The sequence below is a fragment of the Octopus bimaculoides genome, chromosome 4 (genome assembly GCF_046866305.1).
Source record: "Octopus bimaculoides isolate indiv1 chromosome 4, ASM4686630v1, whole genome shotgun sequence".
NCBI lineage: Eukaryota > Metazoa > Mollusca > Cephalopoda > Octopoda > Octopodidae > Octopus > Octopus bimaculoides.
Genome location: NC_142931.1, coordinates 53,590,482 through 53,611,582, shown reverse-complemented (window position 1 = coordinate 53,611,582; position 21,101 = coordinate 53,590,482). Strand labels below are relative to the sequence as shown.

The 21,101-nt window shown below is 33.4% G+C and overlaps 1 protein-coding gene across 9 annotated transcripts in view; it reads right to left on the bottom strand.

The window, feature by feature from the left end:
- LOC106871826 (uncharacterized) overlaps positions 1 to 21,101 on the bottom strand; it is a 128,348-nt gene that overhangs the window by 11,815 nt on the left and 95,432 nt on the right. For all 9 annotated transcript variants that reach the window (XM_089350757.1, XM_089350753.1, XM_089350758.1 and 6 more), the window contains 15 exons: positions 16,480 to 16,583; positions 15,734 to 15,851; positions 15,577 to 15,632; positions 13,407 to 13,480; positions 12,523 to 12,619; positions 10,195 to 10,280; positions 9,400 to 9,461; positions 8,890 to 8,954; positions 8,641 to 8,797; positions 6,625 to 6,717; positions 5,643 to 5,697; positions 4,436 to 4,537; positions 3,747 to 3,939; positions 2,902 to 2,971; positions 769 to 861 (listed from right to left, as the gene is read on the bottom strand). In XM_089350757.1, coding sequence (XP_089206883.1) covers positions 769 to 861; positions 2,902 to 2,971; positions 3,747 to 3,939; positions 4,436 to 4,537; positions 5,643 to 5,697; positions 6,625 to 6,717; positions 8,641 to 8,797; positions 8,890 to 8,954; positions 9,400 to 9,461; positions 10,195 to 10,280; positions 12,523 to 12,619; positions 13,407 to 13,480; positions 15,577 to 15,632; positions 15,734 to 15,851; positions 16,480 to 16,583 — 1,425 coding nt within the window. The remainder of the gene's footprint in view (positions 1 to 768; positions 862 to 2,901; positions 2,972 to 3,746; positions 3,940 to 4,435; positions 4,538 to 5,642; positions 5,698 to 6,624; positions 6,718 to 8,640; positions 8,798 to 8,889; positions 8,955 to 9,399; positions 9,462 to 10,194; positions 10,281 to 12,522; positions 12,620 to 13,406; positions 13,481 to 15,576; positions 15,633 to 15,733; positions 15,852 to 16,479; positions 16,584 to 21,101) is intronic.

Here is a 21,101-nt window from a genome sequence, read left to right as displayed (position 1 = left end):
CAGGTTGGTGGTAACCGTTATGGACAGGCCAAACTCCTTAAATATTTTTATCAAGTCCTTCCTGGCCATTCATATGGCTTGAGATAGCCAGGCCGTTGTCCCTATAGAGGGCCGACCTATGTGAGTGGGTATGTCTCTCAAGAGTATCCAAGATATATAACCCTACAAGGTTAGCAATTTTAGCCCCGTCAAAGCTCCCCATAGAGACATCAAACAATGGATCACCTTTCTTCACCCAGAAGGAATCATCATGGACCAGAATTGACTTTCTGGCATTCATGATAATTCTGGCTCAGCAAAAGTTAGGGCCTTCAGAAGGAGGGCTTAGATATGGAAGGGTAGAAGTCGACAATGTCAAACTGGGTGAATCTGCAGGCTGATTTATTCTTGATACCGCAGAACCAGTCAATAATGGCTGTGCTGGAGTTCCACAGAGTCAACCATGTAACCCTTCTGATATCGGAGTTGATAGTATCAAGAATATGTTTGCTAATGATACTTATCTCACTTTTAGAGGGTTGATCAGCCTGTATTATATATATAAAATGGTAGAACGAAAAACTATAAGCTTGAAAAGTGGCGAAATAAAAACATTTTCTTTACTCTCTTAGCTGATCAAGTGCTTTGCTACTTGTTGAAGCATTACTATATAATGTATATGCATATATGTGTGTGTGTGTGTGTGTGTGTGTGTATATAAGGCTTCTGTTAATTCTCATTTCATTCTACTTCATACCCATCATTAGTAAAAATAGGTAAACAACATACCATTTCTTTTAATTGTTCAAGGGACTGGATAAGTTTTTTCTTCTCGTTATCAACTTTGGTTTTTTCAATTTCCAGCTGAGCTTCAAGATAAACCTAAAATTTTTAAAAAAAGCTAAGTTAAAAGAAAAGCAAGTATAATAATTTTTTCTTTTCTTTTTTATATTTTAAATTTTTTGCAGATCTGGACAATATTTTTTTATTTTAATATGATAATATATTTTTGTTTTCATATAACATTTCCTATTAATGATATTCAAATTTGAAATCTAAAATATTTTTAGAAATGATTTTCAAATGATTAGGAAACATATGCTTTATATTCTAGTATCTAAGATTACTTGCAAAGCTTCAAAAATTCTAAGGGTTATTTTATATCGATTAAATGTGTGAATCTTTGATATGAAAGAAATGGATTCTCTCAAAGACCTTATTTCTAGCAACAAAGACAGATACTTGAAATAATTGAGTTTATCTTAAATTTTAGAAAAATAACCAAACATTTAAAATTATATGTAGCATCCTTTGGGTTATGGCTGTTAATACAGAGGAGATAACTATCTCACAACATGGCACATGATGAGAAATTTGAATTTGAAATTAAGGAATATAAGGAAGAAGATACATAAAATTCACGTATTGTAAATCACATTATTACATTAAAGCAAAGAAACAAATGAGTAATTCTTTAGTAGTTTTGTTGGGTGCAAGCATGGCTATGTGGTTAAGAAGATTGTAACTATATGGTTTCAGGTTTAGTCTTACTGTGCAGCAGCTGGGGCAAGAGTCTTTTACTATAGCTCAATGTCAACCAATGCTTTTTGAGTGGAAATGGTTGACAGAAACTGTATGAAAGCCATCATATGTATATGTGTGTGTGTGTGTGTGTGTGTGTGTGAATGATGACATTTCATGGCTTCACTTGTCACTGCCTCAATAAAACATTGATATGTTTACATTACTTGTTAGCTTTATGGTCATCTTATGCTTTCCAATACCAGTGAAATAAAAAAAAATATCCCTCACTCAGAAAACAAGGATTGGTGAAAGAGCGTCTGGCTATAAAATGCAATCTCAAATAAGTTCCAATCCAACCCATACTAGAATGGAAAAACAGACATTAAACTAACCAACAAATAAGTATGATTAACAAGACAATGTAAGCAATAATTTTCTTTATTCTTCTAAATGTTTTTACCTTTCTGCTTTTTTAAATTTCTATGTGAAGAGTTCTAGTAATTTTTTTTATATCATCTTCAGTGCACCATAAAGTCAAAATATTGAGAACCACTGCTCTATGCTATCACTTTACCTGATAGAAATTATTTCAAAGTTGCAAAACAGTGGGCCTATGAGGAAGACCTTACATGATCATTTGATCTGCTAGAAGTAGTAGTCAAATATCACTCAAATAAAACCTACTATTCTGAAAAGAGAAGGATATATTATACCAATGCAATCCTAAATATACAATATCCACGAGAAAGATAGATATCTGGTTGCAACTGAAATGATTTTCATCATAAATCTTCTCAAACAAAGTAATTAAAATTGCAAAACCAAACCAAGATACATTAAGATGTACACTTTGAAAATAGTAAAAGTCTGCCAGGAGGCAGCAAGCTCATGAGACTGGAGTTAATTCGGGTTTCTGAGATGTTTGGGTGACTGAAAGTAGACGACTTTACCTTATCAAAGACAGCAGTTCATCAGAGTGTAAACTCCTAACTACCACTAAGTACTCATTCCAAATTCAGTCGCTTTTTTGATACTAACATAAGCTGGATGAGACTTCTTCAGCCAGTATTTTACAGACTGATACCAAACATTACACCTTTTCAAATAAGGTTCTTTATTCCAGATCTTTGCAGAACTGCTGTGAGACATTTGTTTACAGGAAAATGGGGTGAATGTGATGATACATAAGGACAATCACACACACACATACAATGGGCATCCATACAGTTTCCATTTATCAGATTTCACTTACAAGACACTGGTCAGCTGAAGTCTATAGTAGAAGGCAAGATGGTATGCAGTAGGATCAAACCCAAGTCATTGCAAAGCAAATGCTCTAACCATTCAACCATACCAACATTCTTCTCAATCTTTTTTAGAAATAAAGACTATATTTACCTTATCTTTTTTTAATTCCATCACCTCATTGGACATTTGTTGGCGTAAAGCAGCCAACTGACACGTGGCACTGAAATATAAAATAACATAAAAATCATCACATTGCATGATATAAATACAATAACTAAAGTATTAGAGCATATGTTATTATTATTTCTTTATTGATGATGTCGATTAAACTAAAACAAATGGAATATCATTTAGTAACAGATATCTAGTTTAGTAACGATATCTGATTTAGCAGTCATTCAAAATCTCCTACAGTTCACACTCTACCATCTTAAAAAGAAATGAGTGGGAAACATTATTTTAGATAAGACCTGAAAAATAAGATGAAATGGCCAAAGATGGATCACTTTTGATCATAAGTCTGAGATATAAACTCAATTATTCACATAAAGCTTTGAAGACACTTGCCCCAAGCTCCATGCAGTGGCATTGAACACAAGTAAATTTATAAAAAGAAAGCTTACTTCAACTTTCTCAAGTAGAAAACAGCTACAAATAAATTTAATAGCTACTTTCATATTCAGTGTTTTCATTTCATTAAATAAAGAAAAGTCAATATCTTTGAGAATATTGTCGCACTCACTTTGTTGGCCCTCTAACTGGCATTAATGGAAGAAAGTTCAGAAATATACAGAAGATTTGAATCTATAACATATCTATGTTCTTCAAATATATTTCACACAAAATAGAAAATGTAAAATTTTCCATTTTATAGATTGTTACAAAACGTCTACAATGAAAACTAACTTTATTAAATTAATGATGTCGTATACTTTTAAAATTAAGTATTAAAAAAAAAAACTTTTTTATTTTTTGAAAACTGAAGTGACATTTACTTGTTCTGGCTATCTTCCAGCATTTCTCTTTTAGATTTTTCCATTTCTAATTGTGCTGAAAGTTGACATTTTTCTTGTCTCATACTGGTATTTTGTGTTTCTAATGCTTTAATTTTTGAAGATAATGTTAGGATTTTCTCACTGCTAATATTTTCCTTTTCTTCAGCCACAGCTAACTGCTGCTGGATTTCCGCTTCAATGAAAATATTAAGACAATAAAAACAAATGAATAATAGAAAGAAGAAAACAAGTGTAAAATCATACCTCAGTAAAGTAGACTGGAATTAGTAATTTTTTTATTAATAAATTTATTGATAATGTAAGATATTGTATTGGTATTTTATAGATATCTAAAGTTATCTACAATTATCAACCACTGATGGAATGATAGGCTCAAGTAGTACATAAAACTAGGAAACATTCAATTTACTGTCTCAGTTGAATAAACTACCATCATAGATATATAAAACTTGGTAACAAAGATATGAAATATTACTTTCTTCTTTCATCAGCAAATGGTAATTTATCAGCAAATGATAATCTACTTGCCCTAATTGAAAAAGTAAAAGCTTGAGGGAAAGATAGAACTAATTGATTTCCATTATTTTTAATTGAAATTTCAGTTATGTCGCTTTTTTCATTATATTAATATGCTTGTTAGAGAAAAAAAAAACCTTCTCAAAACTTACAGATTCTTTCTGTAAGAGCTTTTTCTCTTTTCTCCCACAGCAATGACTGGGCACCATATGTGGACTGTAGATTTTCTATCTGCCGTAACAGAGGACGAGTAGCTACAAAACATAATGTATGTGATTTTAAACAAGAGGAATTTGTGAAACAATGTTGAATCAGATATGCAAAAAAATAATAACATCCCTTCATCATCGAAAATTCTTTTCTAAACTAAATTAAAATATAAGTTTCCTCCTCCCCTGGTCTATTTTTTGAGAACTGATAGAACACATTACACAAAATATTTTCTAGGATATAACCAACATGTTAGACATTATAAATATTAATTTGATATGAAAAACAGAAACATTTCCACTCACATAGCTCAATAGATATGTGGTTTGTATTGCATCAGTGGTTCTGTGCGGTTGGGAAGCTTGATTCCCAATGACTTAGTTCTGGGTCCAATCCCAAATGTCATCTGCTAGAGCCCTCAGCCGAGCAAAGCCTTGGTAGATAGAGACTAAAAAGTGCCTATTGTGTGTGTGTGTGATCATCATCATCATCATCATCATCAACAACAACATTTAATGTCTGTTTTCCATGGTGACATTAGTTGGATGGCTTGACAGGAACTGGCAAAGGCCAAGGGCTGCACCAGATTCCATAGTCTGTTTAGGCTTGGTTTCTATGGCTGGATGCTCTTCCTAACACCAACCACTTTACAGAATGCACTCAGTGCTTTTTACATGGCACCAGTATGCACACCAATGCTCTGTTGTGTTGGGTGGGTTGTCTTGAGTGTGTGTGTGTGTGTGTGTCTGCCTGTGAGTGTCTACATGCATATGAGTTGGCATTTCCTAGCCTTGACAACATATGATTGTCATAAATGAGTGTCACCATCATACAAGCAGTGCCCTTTGTTTCAATGTTCCATGAAAACATGTCCAGCTGTAAGAAAATATTAGCTTACAGGTGAAGGTTGGTGACAGGAAGAGCATCTGACAGTAGAGAAATCTGTCTCAACAAATTCTGTCCAACCAATGCAAGCATAGAAAAGTGGATGTTAAGACGATGAGGATAATGATGACGCTAATGTCCCCAACCTTGGAGGCCCTGCAAAAGAAAGTCATGGGCACTGCTCTCTCTCTCTACTTCATAATCCATTACCACAAAAAAAAAAAAAAAAAAAGTGGAATTTATATTTTATAATATATATCTTACCAGAGGTTACAGAGATTGTTAAATCTTGATTTCGGGCCTCATCTTCTTGCAATCTCTACAATGATAAGCCAGATGAATATGTCATCTTTAAACAAGAAAATATATCATCATAACATGACAGAATTCTAGAGGGTTTGATAACCTTTACGAAATTATAAAAATTATTTTAAAGTAATTTTTCTATTCCAATTAGTCATGAGTTACATCATTTCAATTGGCAGTCTCGTTTATTAAAATTAACAGTGAGGATTTTACCAAAAAAAATTTTAAAGTCTTTTAAAAATTTCAAACAAATATAAATAAGCTGGCTTGGCTGTATAAGAAGCTTGCTTCCCAACCACATGGTTTCAAGTTCAATCCCACTGTATGGCAGCTTGGGCAAATGTCTTCTACAATAGCCCTAGACTATTGTGAGTGGATTTGATAGAATGAAACTAAAAGTAGTCCATCGTGTGTGTGTGTGACTTTGTGTTTATCCCTTATCAGCATTTGACATTCAGTGTTGGTTTGCTTACATGCAGTAACTTAGTGGTTTGGCAAAAAGAGATTGATAGAATAAGTAGCAGGCTTAAAAATGAGTCCTGAGGTCAATTTGAACAGCTAAACCCTTCAAGGTGGTATCCCACCATGGCCACAGTCCAATGAGTGAAGCAACTAAAAAATAACAGATAAGAAAATCCATTTTTCTTTTTGCTGTAAATTAATTTACAAAAGTGTCTATGATCATTTAACCATCGAGAAACAGAAACCAAATCTCTCTTGTACTAACCACATCTTGTTGTCCCAAAGAAAGAAAAAAAGGACATATTGAATAAAATAGTTCCAGAAATACTAAAAGTTTGAATAAAAGATACAAATATTTGGAATGCCTCTGATCAGAGTTTTGATCAGGTCAGAACTAACCTGGGGCTAAATAACAAATGAAATGTAGAACACAATGAGTTAGTAAATAGAAGACATGCTTAAATAGAAAGGGTCAAACCTGCTGCAAGTCAGAAATTTCTCGTTTCAACAAATCCTCACGTCTGGTGTGTTCTTTTTCTTGCCGGCTGAGGTTAATTTGCAAATCTTCAATCTATTGGATAAGAAAAAGAGCAACCATATAGCAACAGTCACCCATGCATCCCCTCTCCATGCCACTAATGTTACCCAAGGTAAAGGCAGACACCAATACAACTTGGCACCAGTGACATCGCAACTCATTTCTACAGCTGAGTGAACTGGAGCAATGTGAAATAAAGTGTCTTGCTCAAGAACACAACACACAGCCTGGTCTAGGAATTGAACTCACTACCTCATGACTGAGAGCCCGATGCGCTAACCACTGAGCCATGCGCCTTCACAGAACAGTAAACTGTGTGTGTGAGAGAGAGAGAAAGAGAAAGAGAAAGAGAGAGGGAGGGAGGGAGAAAAAGTTGTAAATGATTGACACAGTTATATAAGCAGAGTCATTCATTTCCATTATTCTGCAAGAACATGTCTGGCCAAGGGGAAATATTACTTTGCTTGGAAATATGTGAAGGTGTGTGACAGAAAGGGCATCCATCCGTAGAAAATCTGTTTCGATAAAAATATGTCAGTTTTATTTTATGCTTTGCATAAAACTACTCGCTCAAAATATAGGTCAGAATGTTTAAATATTTTCAAAGTATGACATACATATTTATGAACTTCTTACTCTTACAGTCTTGAATTGTAATAAAATCAGCCAGGTGTGGCTCAGAAAATAAATATGAGATTGTACTTTAATTACATGTAAATAATTGATTGCTAAGATTGGCATAAGCTCTAAATTTTGATGTAGAGTACAGGTGATTAAATGAACCCTAGTACATGACTGGTTACTTAAGTTTATCAGTTCCAGAATAATGAACGCCAATGTCTATACTAACAGGATTTGAATTTAGAACATTACATTACATACATATGTGTATATATATCTACACACACACACACATCACAGTCATGGCATACTGGTGTCATGCAAATGGCACCTATGCCAGTGGCACATAAAAGCACTCATTACACTCTTGGAGTGGTTGGCATTAGGAAGGGCATCCAGCCAAATCAAACTGGAGTATGGTGTAGCCTTCGAGCTTACAAGCCCTGATCAAACCATCTGACCTATGCCAGCATAGACAAAGGACGTTTGATGATGATGATATATACACATACATGAATTGAAGGAGTGGAACAAATAAAAATGCAAGCTATATATATCTCTTAGCAACTTTGATGGAAAAAAGTATGTAACTCTTCATGTCAATAAATTGTTATTGTTTCTTATTGTATACTGTCCACTTTTTGTTCTCCATATCAGCTACTCACTGCTTGAATCTTACCAACTTCCTACACTTGGGTCCTTGGATCATTCATACACACACACACACACCTACATATCAACAGATTGCTGTTAAATAGGTGCACTAAGCAAAAATACTGCATGGTATTTATTTATGTGTTACTCTTTACAATAAAGAGGAATTAGCCAGTTAATAAAATGGGAGCTTAATAAGTACCAAAGTACTTGAGTCTATTTGACCAATATATATATATAGTGGAGGTGCAATGGCCCAGTGGTTTGGGCAAAGGTCTCGCGGTCACAGGATCACGGTTTCAATTCCCAGACCAGGCGTTGTGAGTGTTTATTGAGCGAAAACACCTAAAGCTCCACGAGGCTCCGGCAGGGGATGGTGGCGAACCCTGCTGTACTCTTTCACCACAACTTTCTCTCACTCTCACTTCCCGTTTCTGTTGTGCCTGTAATTCAAAGGGTCAGCCTTGTCACACTGTGTCACGCTGAATATCCCCAAGAACTACGTTAAGGGTACACGTGTCTGTAGAGTGCTCAGCCACTTGCACGTTAATTTCACGAGCAGGCTGTTCCGTTGATCGGATCAACTGGAACCCTCGACGTCGTAAGGGATGGAGTGCCGACAAGAACATATATATATATATATAGATATCACAAATTGCACATAAAAATTCTCTTTCTTACTTGACATATAAAAGACTCTTTTTCAAGTCTAGCCTTTTGACGATCTTTTTCCATGGAGTAATTGAACTCTTCTCGGACTTGAAGTTCTGCACTGAGTACAGCTTCCTGGACTTTGCTGTCACGAGCAGCATTGGTTTTGTTGAGTTCAGCAATTTCCCTAGGAAGATTAAATAAACTTAGTGAAACACTGCACAAATAAATAGGTTAGAAATGAAAAAAAAAGGCACTGATAATATTTACTAAACTTACTTATATGAGTTGTCTAAAGCAACCTGTAAGCCTCGAACTTTCTCTTGGCTCTCATCCAAGTCATTCTAAAATATAACATAAATTTTACAACTTAATATTTAACATAACAGATAGAAAAATGTTCTGTCAATGTCGGTATACATAAAAGTATACTGTAGTGTTGATATACATTGAAGTTTACTATCAGTACTAACGTAAAGTGTCAGTGTTAACACACAGAAAATGTACTTTCTGTATTGGTGTACAGTAAAAGTATACTTTCAGTACTAGTTTACCTAAAAGTGTACTGTAAGTGTTGATGTATGATATACAATCAGTTAAAATGTACCTAAAAGTGTACTGTAAGTACTGAAGTACTGATGTACAATAAAATTAGTGTTGGTGTAAAGTGAAATGTACATAGTGTTGGGATACAGTAAAATTTACAATCAGTAGTGATGTACACTTAAGTATACTGTCCATATTGTAGCATGTCCTCTATCAATATTTTTTTTTGAATAATCAATTTACCTTTAATTTTGTTACTTCTTTCTCTTGCTTCACTAATGCAGTATTCAGTTTAGAAATAGTTTCTAAGTAAAACAAATACCAGTAAAAAAATATTAATATTCAGAAAATATACAGTTTTATAGTATATTTGCATAAATTCACTACCTAAAAAAAAATCTGTCTTTACATTTTATATATTTTTTAATGTGCATCCATACATATAGCTTTCGCCACCGCTGCCACTACCACCACCACCGCATACTTATTTCATGCTGACAGAAACATTTAATGTTTACTCATTTCTAATTAAAAAAAAACATACTTCTAATGATTTTCTATTCACCATATTTACTGGTAAATAAATCTTGGATGCTTTTATCAAATAACGGTAACTCAAAGATACATACAAACAACCAGTCAACACTTGGAATAATGCATGCACGCATATGTGCCTATGTATACATGCATGCATGTTGTTCTCTTTCTCTTTTTAATTTAGAGTAAATTTTGACCAGCCACCTACTTGGTAGCAAGGTTGTGAAGGAAAGTATCTTGTTTTAACCATCATCATCATCTATGTATATATTAAATCTCTCAATAAGCAATTGAAAATAAACAGCACAAGAAATCACAAATGCGATAATTTACCACATAATAAATAACTATCAACAATTAAAATAAATGTTGTCAGAAATAACATTTGAAAAGTTTAATCTCATTTCTTCTCAATTGGTTTTAATAGTATCTAAAATTACTCAGTTTTGAAAAAATCCACAAACACTCTATTAGTATCATTCCTTTTACTGAAAGACATACCCGACTGTTTCTTTCCAGTGTCTTCATTAGAATCCAAAACTGCCTTTAAATCATCTGATTCAGTTTTTAATTCTTCAAGCTTTTTCCTAAAAATAGAATTGTTAAAGAAATACTTTATCAACTGCAACATTTACATTAAAATAAACAAAAATGCAATAATAATCCTTATATAAACCCAAAACCACAATATTACATGGGGAGGAGAAATTAGTTATACTTGACCGGTACTTTATTTTATTGACTCCAGAAGGATGAAAAGGCAAAGTTGATCTCAGTGGAATTCAGAAAGCAAAGAGCTGGAACAAATGCTTTAACATTTCCTCCAATCTACTGCCCTGAAAAAATTATGCAAATAACAAACAGTCTCAAATCTTTCCAAAATTTAACAAAAAAGAAATATAAAGACCTTAATATTTTTCTCTTTAGTATGGCTCTTTCCATTCTGAGTTCAAATGTAGTTAAGGCTAAGTTTAGCTTTTATCCTTCTGGAGATAGTCCAGTTCAGTAACCAATATTTTTATATTCATTTTTCATTACCAGCAAATAAGTTGGGTAAGTTTTCTCTATCTAGCCTATCCATATTAATAGTAAATAACTCTTCTAGTTGTAAATAGTCTCTTTACAAGATTTCTTCATGATAATCTTGTTTACGTCCAGCTGATACTAAACAGTTAGAGTATGTTCCTTACTTCAGAAAATAGTTACTGTCTGTAGCAAGCATTGCAATAAATGTGGCCAGTCGCATGTTCTTTGCCTAACAGTTTTAAGTAGTATACCTTGACTAATCTTTCAGAATAATATTCCTTGCTTAATTGAGTCACTGTGTAACATGATTTTTGTCCACTGTTATTTCCTATTTGCTCACCCCTAGAAAGTATGAAAAATGGCTAATATTTCCTTTAAACTTTGCTTTTGTTTACATTTATTCAAACCCCCAAGAGTCCATCTCAATACACAGCTATGATGCTCCCCCACTACTCCTGCTCATGATCATATATTGTCAGCCACTAAGGGCCATGCTCAAGTAGTTATGGTCAAGCAACTGACAAGGAAATCTGTGGAATTGAGCAGAATATTTGCTATAATGATATTTCTGCTTCAGCAACTCAGCAATGAAATGTAATGGAAAATAGGTCAGTTTCAAACATTGATGATCTGGTCACAAAAACAAAGTTTGAAGGGAATAGTAGTAATTTCCTTTGATTTCTAGATAGAAGCAAATAGGAAATAACACTTAGTGACCAAAGACAAAAAAATGTTTTAACTTTGTTACACAATATAATTGATACACCTGTTCTTCTTTATTATACCCAAACATATTGTAAACAGATAAGATTTCATGAGTTATTGAATAGATTGTATAAAGTGTATCTAGCTATAAAACATCTCTATTCAAAAAAAAAAAATTAGGAAGATATTCTTCAAATTTAAAGAACCATTCAATCCGTGTTTATGTGATTCTTTCCTCAACCGTCAAAATTCAATGGCAACAAAAAGCAAAGCTTGAATTCACAACCAAGTTGACACTCTAAACACAAAATGTTAACTGTAAAAATAAAATTATATGCATTCCATTTACACTAGTGTATTTTATCAAAGGAATTGCTGCACGCAAGGTCGGTCTGCCACAGCAGAACTGATACTGGTGCTGGTGTCACATAAAAAGCACTGATGCTAATGCCATGTTAAAAGCATTGGTATTGGTGTCACATAAAAAGCACCCAGTACACTCTGTTGAGTGGTTAGTGTTAGGAAAGGCATCCAGCCATAGAAACCATGACGAAACAGACAATACAGCCTGGTGCAGCCCCTGGGCTTACCAGCTCCAGTGAAGTCATCCAACCCATGGGAAACAGCCATTAAATGATGATGATGATGATGGTAATGGACATTACTAAAATGGTTTCAAAGAGGTTGATTTTATAAATAAAGTAGGAATTATGATAATAACAAGTTTATATCATTTGTTGCCTACATTTGTTTCACTATTGAGATCATTTGATCACTTGTACTCTGTAATGTAATGCAATAAAGTGTTACTTTGATGATCTGTAGTTGTTAAGCATTCAATTGTACATGGAACATCAAATATTGTGGTTCCAACAAACAGAACAATGAAGCATACATAGACAGTAAATGATATAAATTTGTGTTGATCACATCTCCTACATTCACTATGTATATTGCCACCAATAATATTACTAAGCATAATAGTAACCAAAGCACTATACTGGATGATGACAATCTATGTGCAGCTCTAAACTCAACTGTACTAGTCAGATATCTAAGTATACACACAAGATATAAATATAGTTAAAAAAAACTTACTTTTGTGAAGCAATGAGAGAATCATTTTCTTTTTCTTTTGTTCGTAATTTTTTAATAATGTTATTACTCTGAAGTTGTTGTTTCGACAATTTCTCACCTGGAAACATTAAAGTAATATGGAATTGTAATTTTCTTTTTGGCATAATTGCTTCAATAAACTATCATTTAGTCAAGTAGAAAAAATGATTCTTCTCTCATTTTCCAATCTATTTATTATGTGTAGCATCATTGGAGAAAGAGACTTCCTGTCCAGTACAAGCTTAATCTTTGAGCATTTAAACCAGCCATATCCAGCCCAAATATTTGACCTATTTTATGTTCAAACCAGCCAGATTCTGCCTCTCACACCTATCCTACAATGTCATTCTAAAAATAAACAATCACATCATTGGACTCTTAAAGCTATGAGATAATGCATGATTAATTCAAAACAATGTTAGACAATAAGCATTACATTTGACAGAGTAATCTGAATGCTAAAGAGTTAAATCACTGGAGAGGAGGAATGTCATGTGTTCTTAGCATGTCTTTTACAACTTCACTCCATCTATTCTTTAGTGTGTCACAGATTTTGCAACGGGATATCTTTGCACTGCATACTAAATGGGCCAGATGATGTTTTTCTTTTGGTTTTTATTCTATATTTTTATGCGCCAAAATTGCACCAGCATTCGTCGTCGTCGTCGTCGTTTACAAATGCTTCTCTTGTATTTTCATTACAAATCATGGCCCCTTGGGATTTAACAGTTATGAATTTTAAACACACCAAGATTATCAGACACTTTAATTAATAGACTCAAACCATAATTGAAATTTTCAAGTTTTATTGCATACACAGAATAAAACCTGATTACTGGATTTTCTTATTAAACAATAGTATTTACCTTCGTGCAAAAGTTCAGCTATTTGGTTGTCTTTTTCATCCAGAATTTCTTTATATGAGGAGTCCAATGATTTGCTGAAAATATAAGGAATAACACAAACATTGATTGAACACTTATTATTAGAGTTAACATATTTGAGATAAAATTACATTTCTTTCAAAGTTCATTTTGTTTGGCTAGTGACTGATCAGAGATCAAATGTGTTGAAATTAAGAAATTAAGACAATTATATCCTAGAAGTGTCACAACAGCCGTTAAAAAATACATGTGCACACCACACATGACTATGTGCATGCATGGTTTTGTGGTTTAAGAAGTTTGATTCCTAATAGCACTCTCTGAGTGGTTGGCGTTAGGAAGGGCATCCAGCTGTAGAAACTCTGCCAAATTAGATTGGAGCCTGGTGTTGCCATCCGGTTTCACCAGTCCTCAGTCAAATCGTCCAACCCATGCTAGCATGGTGAGCGGACGTTAAACGATGATGATGATGATGATGATGATATATGTATGTATGTGTGCATGTATATAAGGATGGATGTGTGTGTGTGAGCATGTGAGAGTCAGAGAGAGAGAGATATGCCTTCACATCTTGACAACACATGACAGTTGTAAATGAGTGTCAGTCATATAACCAGCATCATTATTTCCCAACCTTATATGAGAATCTGTTCAGTCATGAGAGAACATTACCTTGCTTGGAAACAAATGAGGGTTGGTGACAGGATGGGCATCTGGCTGTAGAAAGTCTGCCTCAATGAATTCCATCTGAATTCACTGGGGCAGTTAAAATGATAATGATGATGAAAACCTGTTATATTCACTTTTATTTTAATTTTATATTTTATACTTTAAAAAAATGTTTCTCAACCATTTTTTTTAACCTACGGAACCCTTTGATTTCTATTTTACTCAGATGGACCTGTCTAGCCATTCAATGTTTAAAAAAAATTGTTAAAATACTTTTTTGTGCATTATAAAAGTATAAGCAATTTATTCTTTTATTCTTTTGTTTCAGTCATTTGACTGCGGCCATGCTGGAGCACTGCCTTAAACGATTTTTTTAGTTGAAGAAATTGACTCCAGGACTTATTCTTTGTAAGCCTAGTACTTATTCTATCAGTCACTTTTGCTGAAGTTACGGGGACATAAATACACCAACATCAGTTATCAAGCAATGGTGGCGGAGACAAACACAGACACAAAGACACGCACACGCACACACACACACATATATATATATATATACGCAATGGGCTTCTTTCAGTTTCTGTCTACCAAATCCACTCACAAGGCTTTGATCAGCCTGAAGCTATAGCTGAAGACACTTGCCCAAGGTGCTGCACAGTGGAAATGAACCCAAACCCATGTGGTTGGGAAGCAAGCTTCTTACCACACAGCCACGCCTGCAGATAAATTTTAGCAACAAAATTTGTGGACCCCTAAGGACCATATGGATTCTGGTTGAGAACCACTGTTTTCAAGCATCAAAACTATACATCTATAAATTACTCATTGAGACTATATCAGTATCAGAAATTGATGAAGAGGAACTATATCAGTAACCAGGTTGCATGTTTATGATAAAGCTTTGTGGGGCTTTATAATATTATATTACGAAATAATATATGAAATAAAACAAGTAACTAAATATGTGTTATATCAGGTATGCTTTTTTGGTAAGATGTTCGCTTCTCAACCACATGGCTCCAGGCTCAGTCCTGCTATGTTGCACCTTGAGCTAGTGTTTTCTATGGAAGTAGGCATGGCTGTGTGGTAAGTTTGCTTCCCAACCATATGGTCCTGGATTCAGTTTCCTTGCATGGCACTTTGGGTAAGTGTCTTCTGCTATTAATCTTGGACAGGCCAAAGCCTTGTGAGTGGATCTGATACATAGTAACAGGAAGAAGCCTGTCATGTGTGTGTGTGTGTGTGTGTGTGTGTTTGTTCCCTCCACCACCTAACTGGTGTTGGTTTGTTTTCATCCCCTGTAACTTAAGCAGTTTGGCAAAAAGAGATTGATAGAATAAGTACCAGGCTCAAAATAAAAAAAAAATGAGTACTTGGGTTCAATTTGTTTGACTAAACCTTTCAAGGTGGTAACTCAGCATAGCTTCAGTCTAACGACTGAAACAAGTAAAAGATAAAAGACAACATCATCAAATTTCCTTACTTTTGAGTGTTTTCCTCAATAGTTTTCTGTAGCTGTTTCTTCAAACTCTCTTTCTCCTAAAATCAGAATAATCACAAGTTACAAAGACAGGATTTAGAAAGAAAAGCTAGATTTGGAATTTTCTTTAAAGTAAAACAAAAAAAAAAAGAGAACATACTCTGAGTACAGTCTGTATTTTCTTTTCTGATTCTGCTAACCGTTCTGTAAACTCTTCTGTGAGAATATGGATGTCAGCTTGTTCTGTTTCCCGAATCTCTTCAGACTGCTGTAATTGGCTAAAATGAGACATTTATTAATTTTATTTTTCACATCTAGTTGTTGTTGATTATATAACTCTTTGGCATTTAAAGCAGTTATACAAAGTCTAAATATTCTACCTCTTTTATGTTAAAACTGGCTAGAACCAGCCTTTCCCACTTATGCTGCAATGTTATTCTAAAAATAAACAATGACATCGCTGAAACCTCAAATCTATGAAGTAAGCCATGATTAGTTCGAAATATTGTGAATAAATAACCATTACATTTGACAGAGTAATCTGAATGCGAAAGGGTTAAGTTTTGTTTCTGTTCAATAGGTAATTAATTCAATAATTAGGAAGGACTGACTCCTAATTATTGAGTGGACTGGCCCTCATACCGGTGGCACGTAAAAAGCACCCACTACACTCTCGGAGTGGTTGGCATTAGGAAGGGCATCCAGCTGTAGAAACTCTGCCAAATCAGATTGGAGTCTGGTGTAGCCACCTGGTTCACCAGTCCCCAGTCAAACTGTCCAACCCATGCTAGTATGGAGAGTGGATGTTAAAAGATGATGATGATAATGATATAAGCAAAATAATATTTATGTATAAATTCCAAGGTTTCTACAGTTCTAAATGCACCAGTCTAATCAGAGACTTACTTCCGAAGTATGCTGTTTGTTTCTAAAAGATCGTTATTTTCTCGGCTCATCTGAACAAGCTTATTCTCTCGATGTTGAAGGACTTCAGATAATTCAGCCAGTTTCTAAAATATAACAAAAATTAATTAAGAATAATTTTATACAAGTAATACAATGTTTCAATTTAAAAATGTTAAATGCCTTAATGAAATTAAAAAAAAAAGTCTTCATGTAACTTTACTTAGTATAGTAACATAATTTGTATGTAACTACTCATCTATAAACATATCACCATAAGAATGAATTGTTTTAACTTTTTCTTATAAAAATTATAAATATTTTCCCCACTTCATTTTAATGATTAAGAAAATTAATTTGTGGATCTTATAGGTCACAACTTCCAAATATTGTGAATTTTTACAAAAGAAAAAGAATAAGATATAACTATTTTTTTAATTAATAAGACTTTTATATTAACAAAAAAAAAAAAAAGAAAAAAATTGAGAGTAATTTTTAGATCCAAAAAATAACAAAGATAGTATAACATGTACTACAATTAATTAAAGATATTTCAAAATATGACAGTATTGGAATTAAATAAAACTTTATTTAAATAATATAAAATGAATTGAAACAGGGAAAAAAAACATTCACAATATATTAAAGATATTTCTCAATGTAAATGTCATATATTTGAAAAAACAAACAAACAAAAAAAAAACAATAAAAAACACTATAAAAGAAAATGTCAGAATGATTTATTAGTATTTACATTTTATTGTTGATAGAAAATTGAATGAGATTTTCCTTTTTAATAAAATAAAATTAGAGAAATGAAAAAGTTTAACTAAAAAACCTAATTTATAATTGAATTATATATAATGATTTAATGTTAAGAGACATTACATGCAAACAATTTTGAAGCAAAACCCAAATATACATTGTCGATTTTCAGAATTCAGCTTGATTAGCATTTACTATAAATCAAACCAATTGCCAGTATCTCAACTGCTCTACAACTATTGCTAATTGAACAGCTTTTCAGGAGACAATATCATATACAGGTTAACTATTGACATTGTATATCATTTAAAATTTCTGTAGTAAACCTTCAGAATATTCATAATAAATACAAAATAATATTATAACAAGATTTTTTGTACAAAAAAATCATTTTCCCTATATTTAAGTTTTAGGAGAAAAGCAACAGACATCAAACCACCCGTCCTCCATTAGAAACTCCCTTCTTCCTATCAGACACAAAACTTCAGAAAAAAAAAAAAAATAGATGGAAAGATACTTCAGGCAGATCCCTCAAAGGCAAGGAATATCATTTTAACACTTACTTTTCCAGTGTGAAAAAGTGTCTATAGATTTTCTATGGCCAGATGCTCTTCCTGGCACTTGACCATAGATTAGGGGTATAAATTCTTCTGGGAGGGTAAAAACATTGAAGTGGGTGGTGTAGGCATATTACTGGTAGAGAAATTGAAGTCAGTGAAGTAATCAAAGTATGTAGTAGAATAATTAAGCTTAGACACAACATAGATAACATGACAGCAAAACAGTTACCCTCCATATGCAACACAATCAGGACTGACAGACCAGTAAAAGGATCGTTTCAATAAGTTTCTCTTGCAAACTACCTTAGTAACAAATGACAGCAACCTCAAGAAACTGACCAGTCATCTCATAACTTACCAATAAGTCAAATATGAAAACCAGGTAGACTAAAGTCATTAGGGGGTGTGAAAGACAACTAGCTGTGAATACTAAGTCTTTTCCTGGTGAAGAATGTGCTACTCAACAAGGACAAGTGATCAGTGATCTTGGGCTCAGTGCTAGACAGACTCAGCGATACAGGACAACTTGGAGAAGGAAGTGATGGAAGTTGAAACATCCCTCATCTAGATGTAGATGCAAAGAAATACTAATTGGTGTGGATGATGAGAAGGAGGTAGAGACAGAGACTTATAAGGACAAAGGGGAGTTTCTTCAAAACAACCTGCTGTGAATCTCAAAGCAGATCTTTGGATAAAGCAAGGTTCTATTCAGAAAGAAAGTGACTTGATGGTAGGATCTGAAAAGATTGGAAGAAAGGATAAGGAGCAAGAAACATTACCAGGTAACAAGTAAAGAAGCTAAACATCAGTTATCTTTAGCAAGGAGAATGAGAGAAAGTAAGAGGTTTGTTAATGTTCTGAGACAAGATCAGAGACATCATTGCTTTCAAGTCCAAAGCAGGGTGTCTGTGTGTATCAAGAAGTTGTTGGGATAAATGTGCATACAGTATGATTACACAGTTGCCTTGAAGGAAGAGAGGGACCAGCTTTGACGTTGACAAATATATAATCAAAAGTGTAATTAAGGACATGGAAAAACGGAAAGTGTAATGGATAGTCAGTGAGATTGCATGGTTAATCAAGTAGTACAAAGTCCTCACAAATGTTTAAGAAAAAAAAGGCAACTATAGAGGCAACAAATTGAGAGACTAGGTTATGAAAGTAACAGAAAGATAATAGCACAAGTGATGAAGAAGAGAATGAACTTAGATGAAATGAAATATGGTTTGGGTTCATAACTAGACAGGGCACTATTGATGCCTTCTTCATAGTCAGACAAAGTAAGCTACAACCTATAGCATTCATTGACCTCGTGGAAGTGTTTGACAGGGTAACATGCTCTGTTGTCTGATGGTTGCTAAAAAGAACTATGTAGAAGAAAGGCTTGTGAGAGCTGTGCAAATTATATATAAAGATACTGTTAACAAGATGAGAATTAGTTATGAGTTCTTTGAGGAATATAGCATACAGGTAGGAGTTCACAGGCCTCAGTTCTCAGTCTCTCTTGTTTTCTGTCATAACAAAGGAATTTAAGACTGGCTATCCATGAGAACGCCTGCATACCAATGGTCTAGTTTTGCTGAAGAATCAGAGAAAGAATTTCAAAATGTAAAAACGAAGCTTGGGCTCAAGTAAAACATAGATATTCAATGCAGAGAATTTGAAAAGGCTGCAAAGAAATAAGGTGAACATGCTCTGTTGGGTGTGTAATGTTAGTGTACATAAACGATACTGCTTAAGAGAAAAAGAGAGATAAGTGTAAAGGGAATTAAATATAGCATGCAAGAGACAAGACTGTGCTGGTACAGACATGTGATGCATATCAAGACACTGTGTTAAAATAGACCCATCCAAACCCATGCAAGCAGGGATATAAAATTGATGATACATTTTAGATTTCTGTAATCAACTTTCATTTGACTAATTTACACATATTGTTAATTTTTAAGTACTATGATTTAATTATTTTGTTAATTTGTCAAAAATTAAGTTTAAAAGACATTCTGAATTACTAATTATTATTATATAAAACTTTTTCAAAAGTGAATTTAACTATTGTTGGCTTGAAAGAAAAATATTAAAAAAATTTTTTAAACAAGCATGTTAGGAAATATTCTTGAAATTTTACAATATAAATGATTATCATGAACAGTAATAAAATATATGAAAGTGATTTTAATTATCAATTTCAAAGGGAGTAGTTATAGTGGAATGAAATGTCTGATAAGATTATACAGACAACATTTTGTAAAAATGAAAAAACATATTCAAATTCATCAAACATAAGGATAAAAAAAAAGTTTATCAAAATGTATGGGCAAGTTTTAGATCCTGTGTTTTTCTAAGAAAAGTCCTTATTGTGATAGGAGTTATAGATTCAATTTTTAAACGGTTAGATTAAGACTCTTTCTCAAATTCAAAGAAGCCAAGCTTACAAGCATGATTATGGTAATACTATATGGACTGAACATTTGGTTCTTCTAGTATAACAACACAATCCTTACAATAATATCTGTTTTTATGATAATAGTAGTATGTAGTAACATTAAACATTTTGCTGGCAATCTATTTTCATACAATTTAACTGGCTGTATGCTGGTCTGCTTTACTCTTTAATTTCAAACCTAGTTAATACTGATTTAAGAAATTCTTCTACTTCACAACAAAAGAAGGAAACACACAGAAAAGACAAAAATTAAGATAACTAGATTTTAAAAATTAGCATCACTTCTACAACCATTTCTCAAATGAAAAGAATACTCAGTGCAAGTAAAGAAACAAAATATTCTTTGTTCTTTCAAAGGAACTTGTAAGAAATTTAGGAAATGTTTTTAGGAAAAGGAAGCAGAAATAAATTGCCAACTAAAAAAAGACAAATGTCAAAATAAAGTATTCTTATTTCATCATCATTTAACTCATAAGAACACAGAAAATTGGAGACATACTTCCTGAAAAATAATTTTGTCATATTACCATAATCATCAACAAGAACATTTAACATCCGTTTTCCATGCTGGCATGGGTTGGATGGCTATTTTTGGGATGTTGGTTGAGTTGATTTGCAACCTTCGTCCATCGTCTCATGAGGATCTTCCTCTCCCTTGGAATCTTGTTCCTATTTGTTTTGGCCTTGTGCTCTGGAACATATTTCTGGCATATGGCTTGCACAACAGACATGAAACATTCTAGTTTCATGTCAATGTCTGGTGTGGAGAGACATTTCGGCCAGTCCTCTCTGAGGATCTATTTTTGGATCAATTTCCAGTCTGCTTTGTGGAAGTTCAGATTGGAGAGATTTTG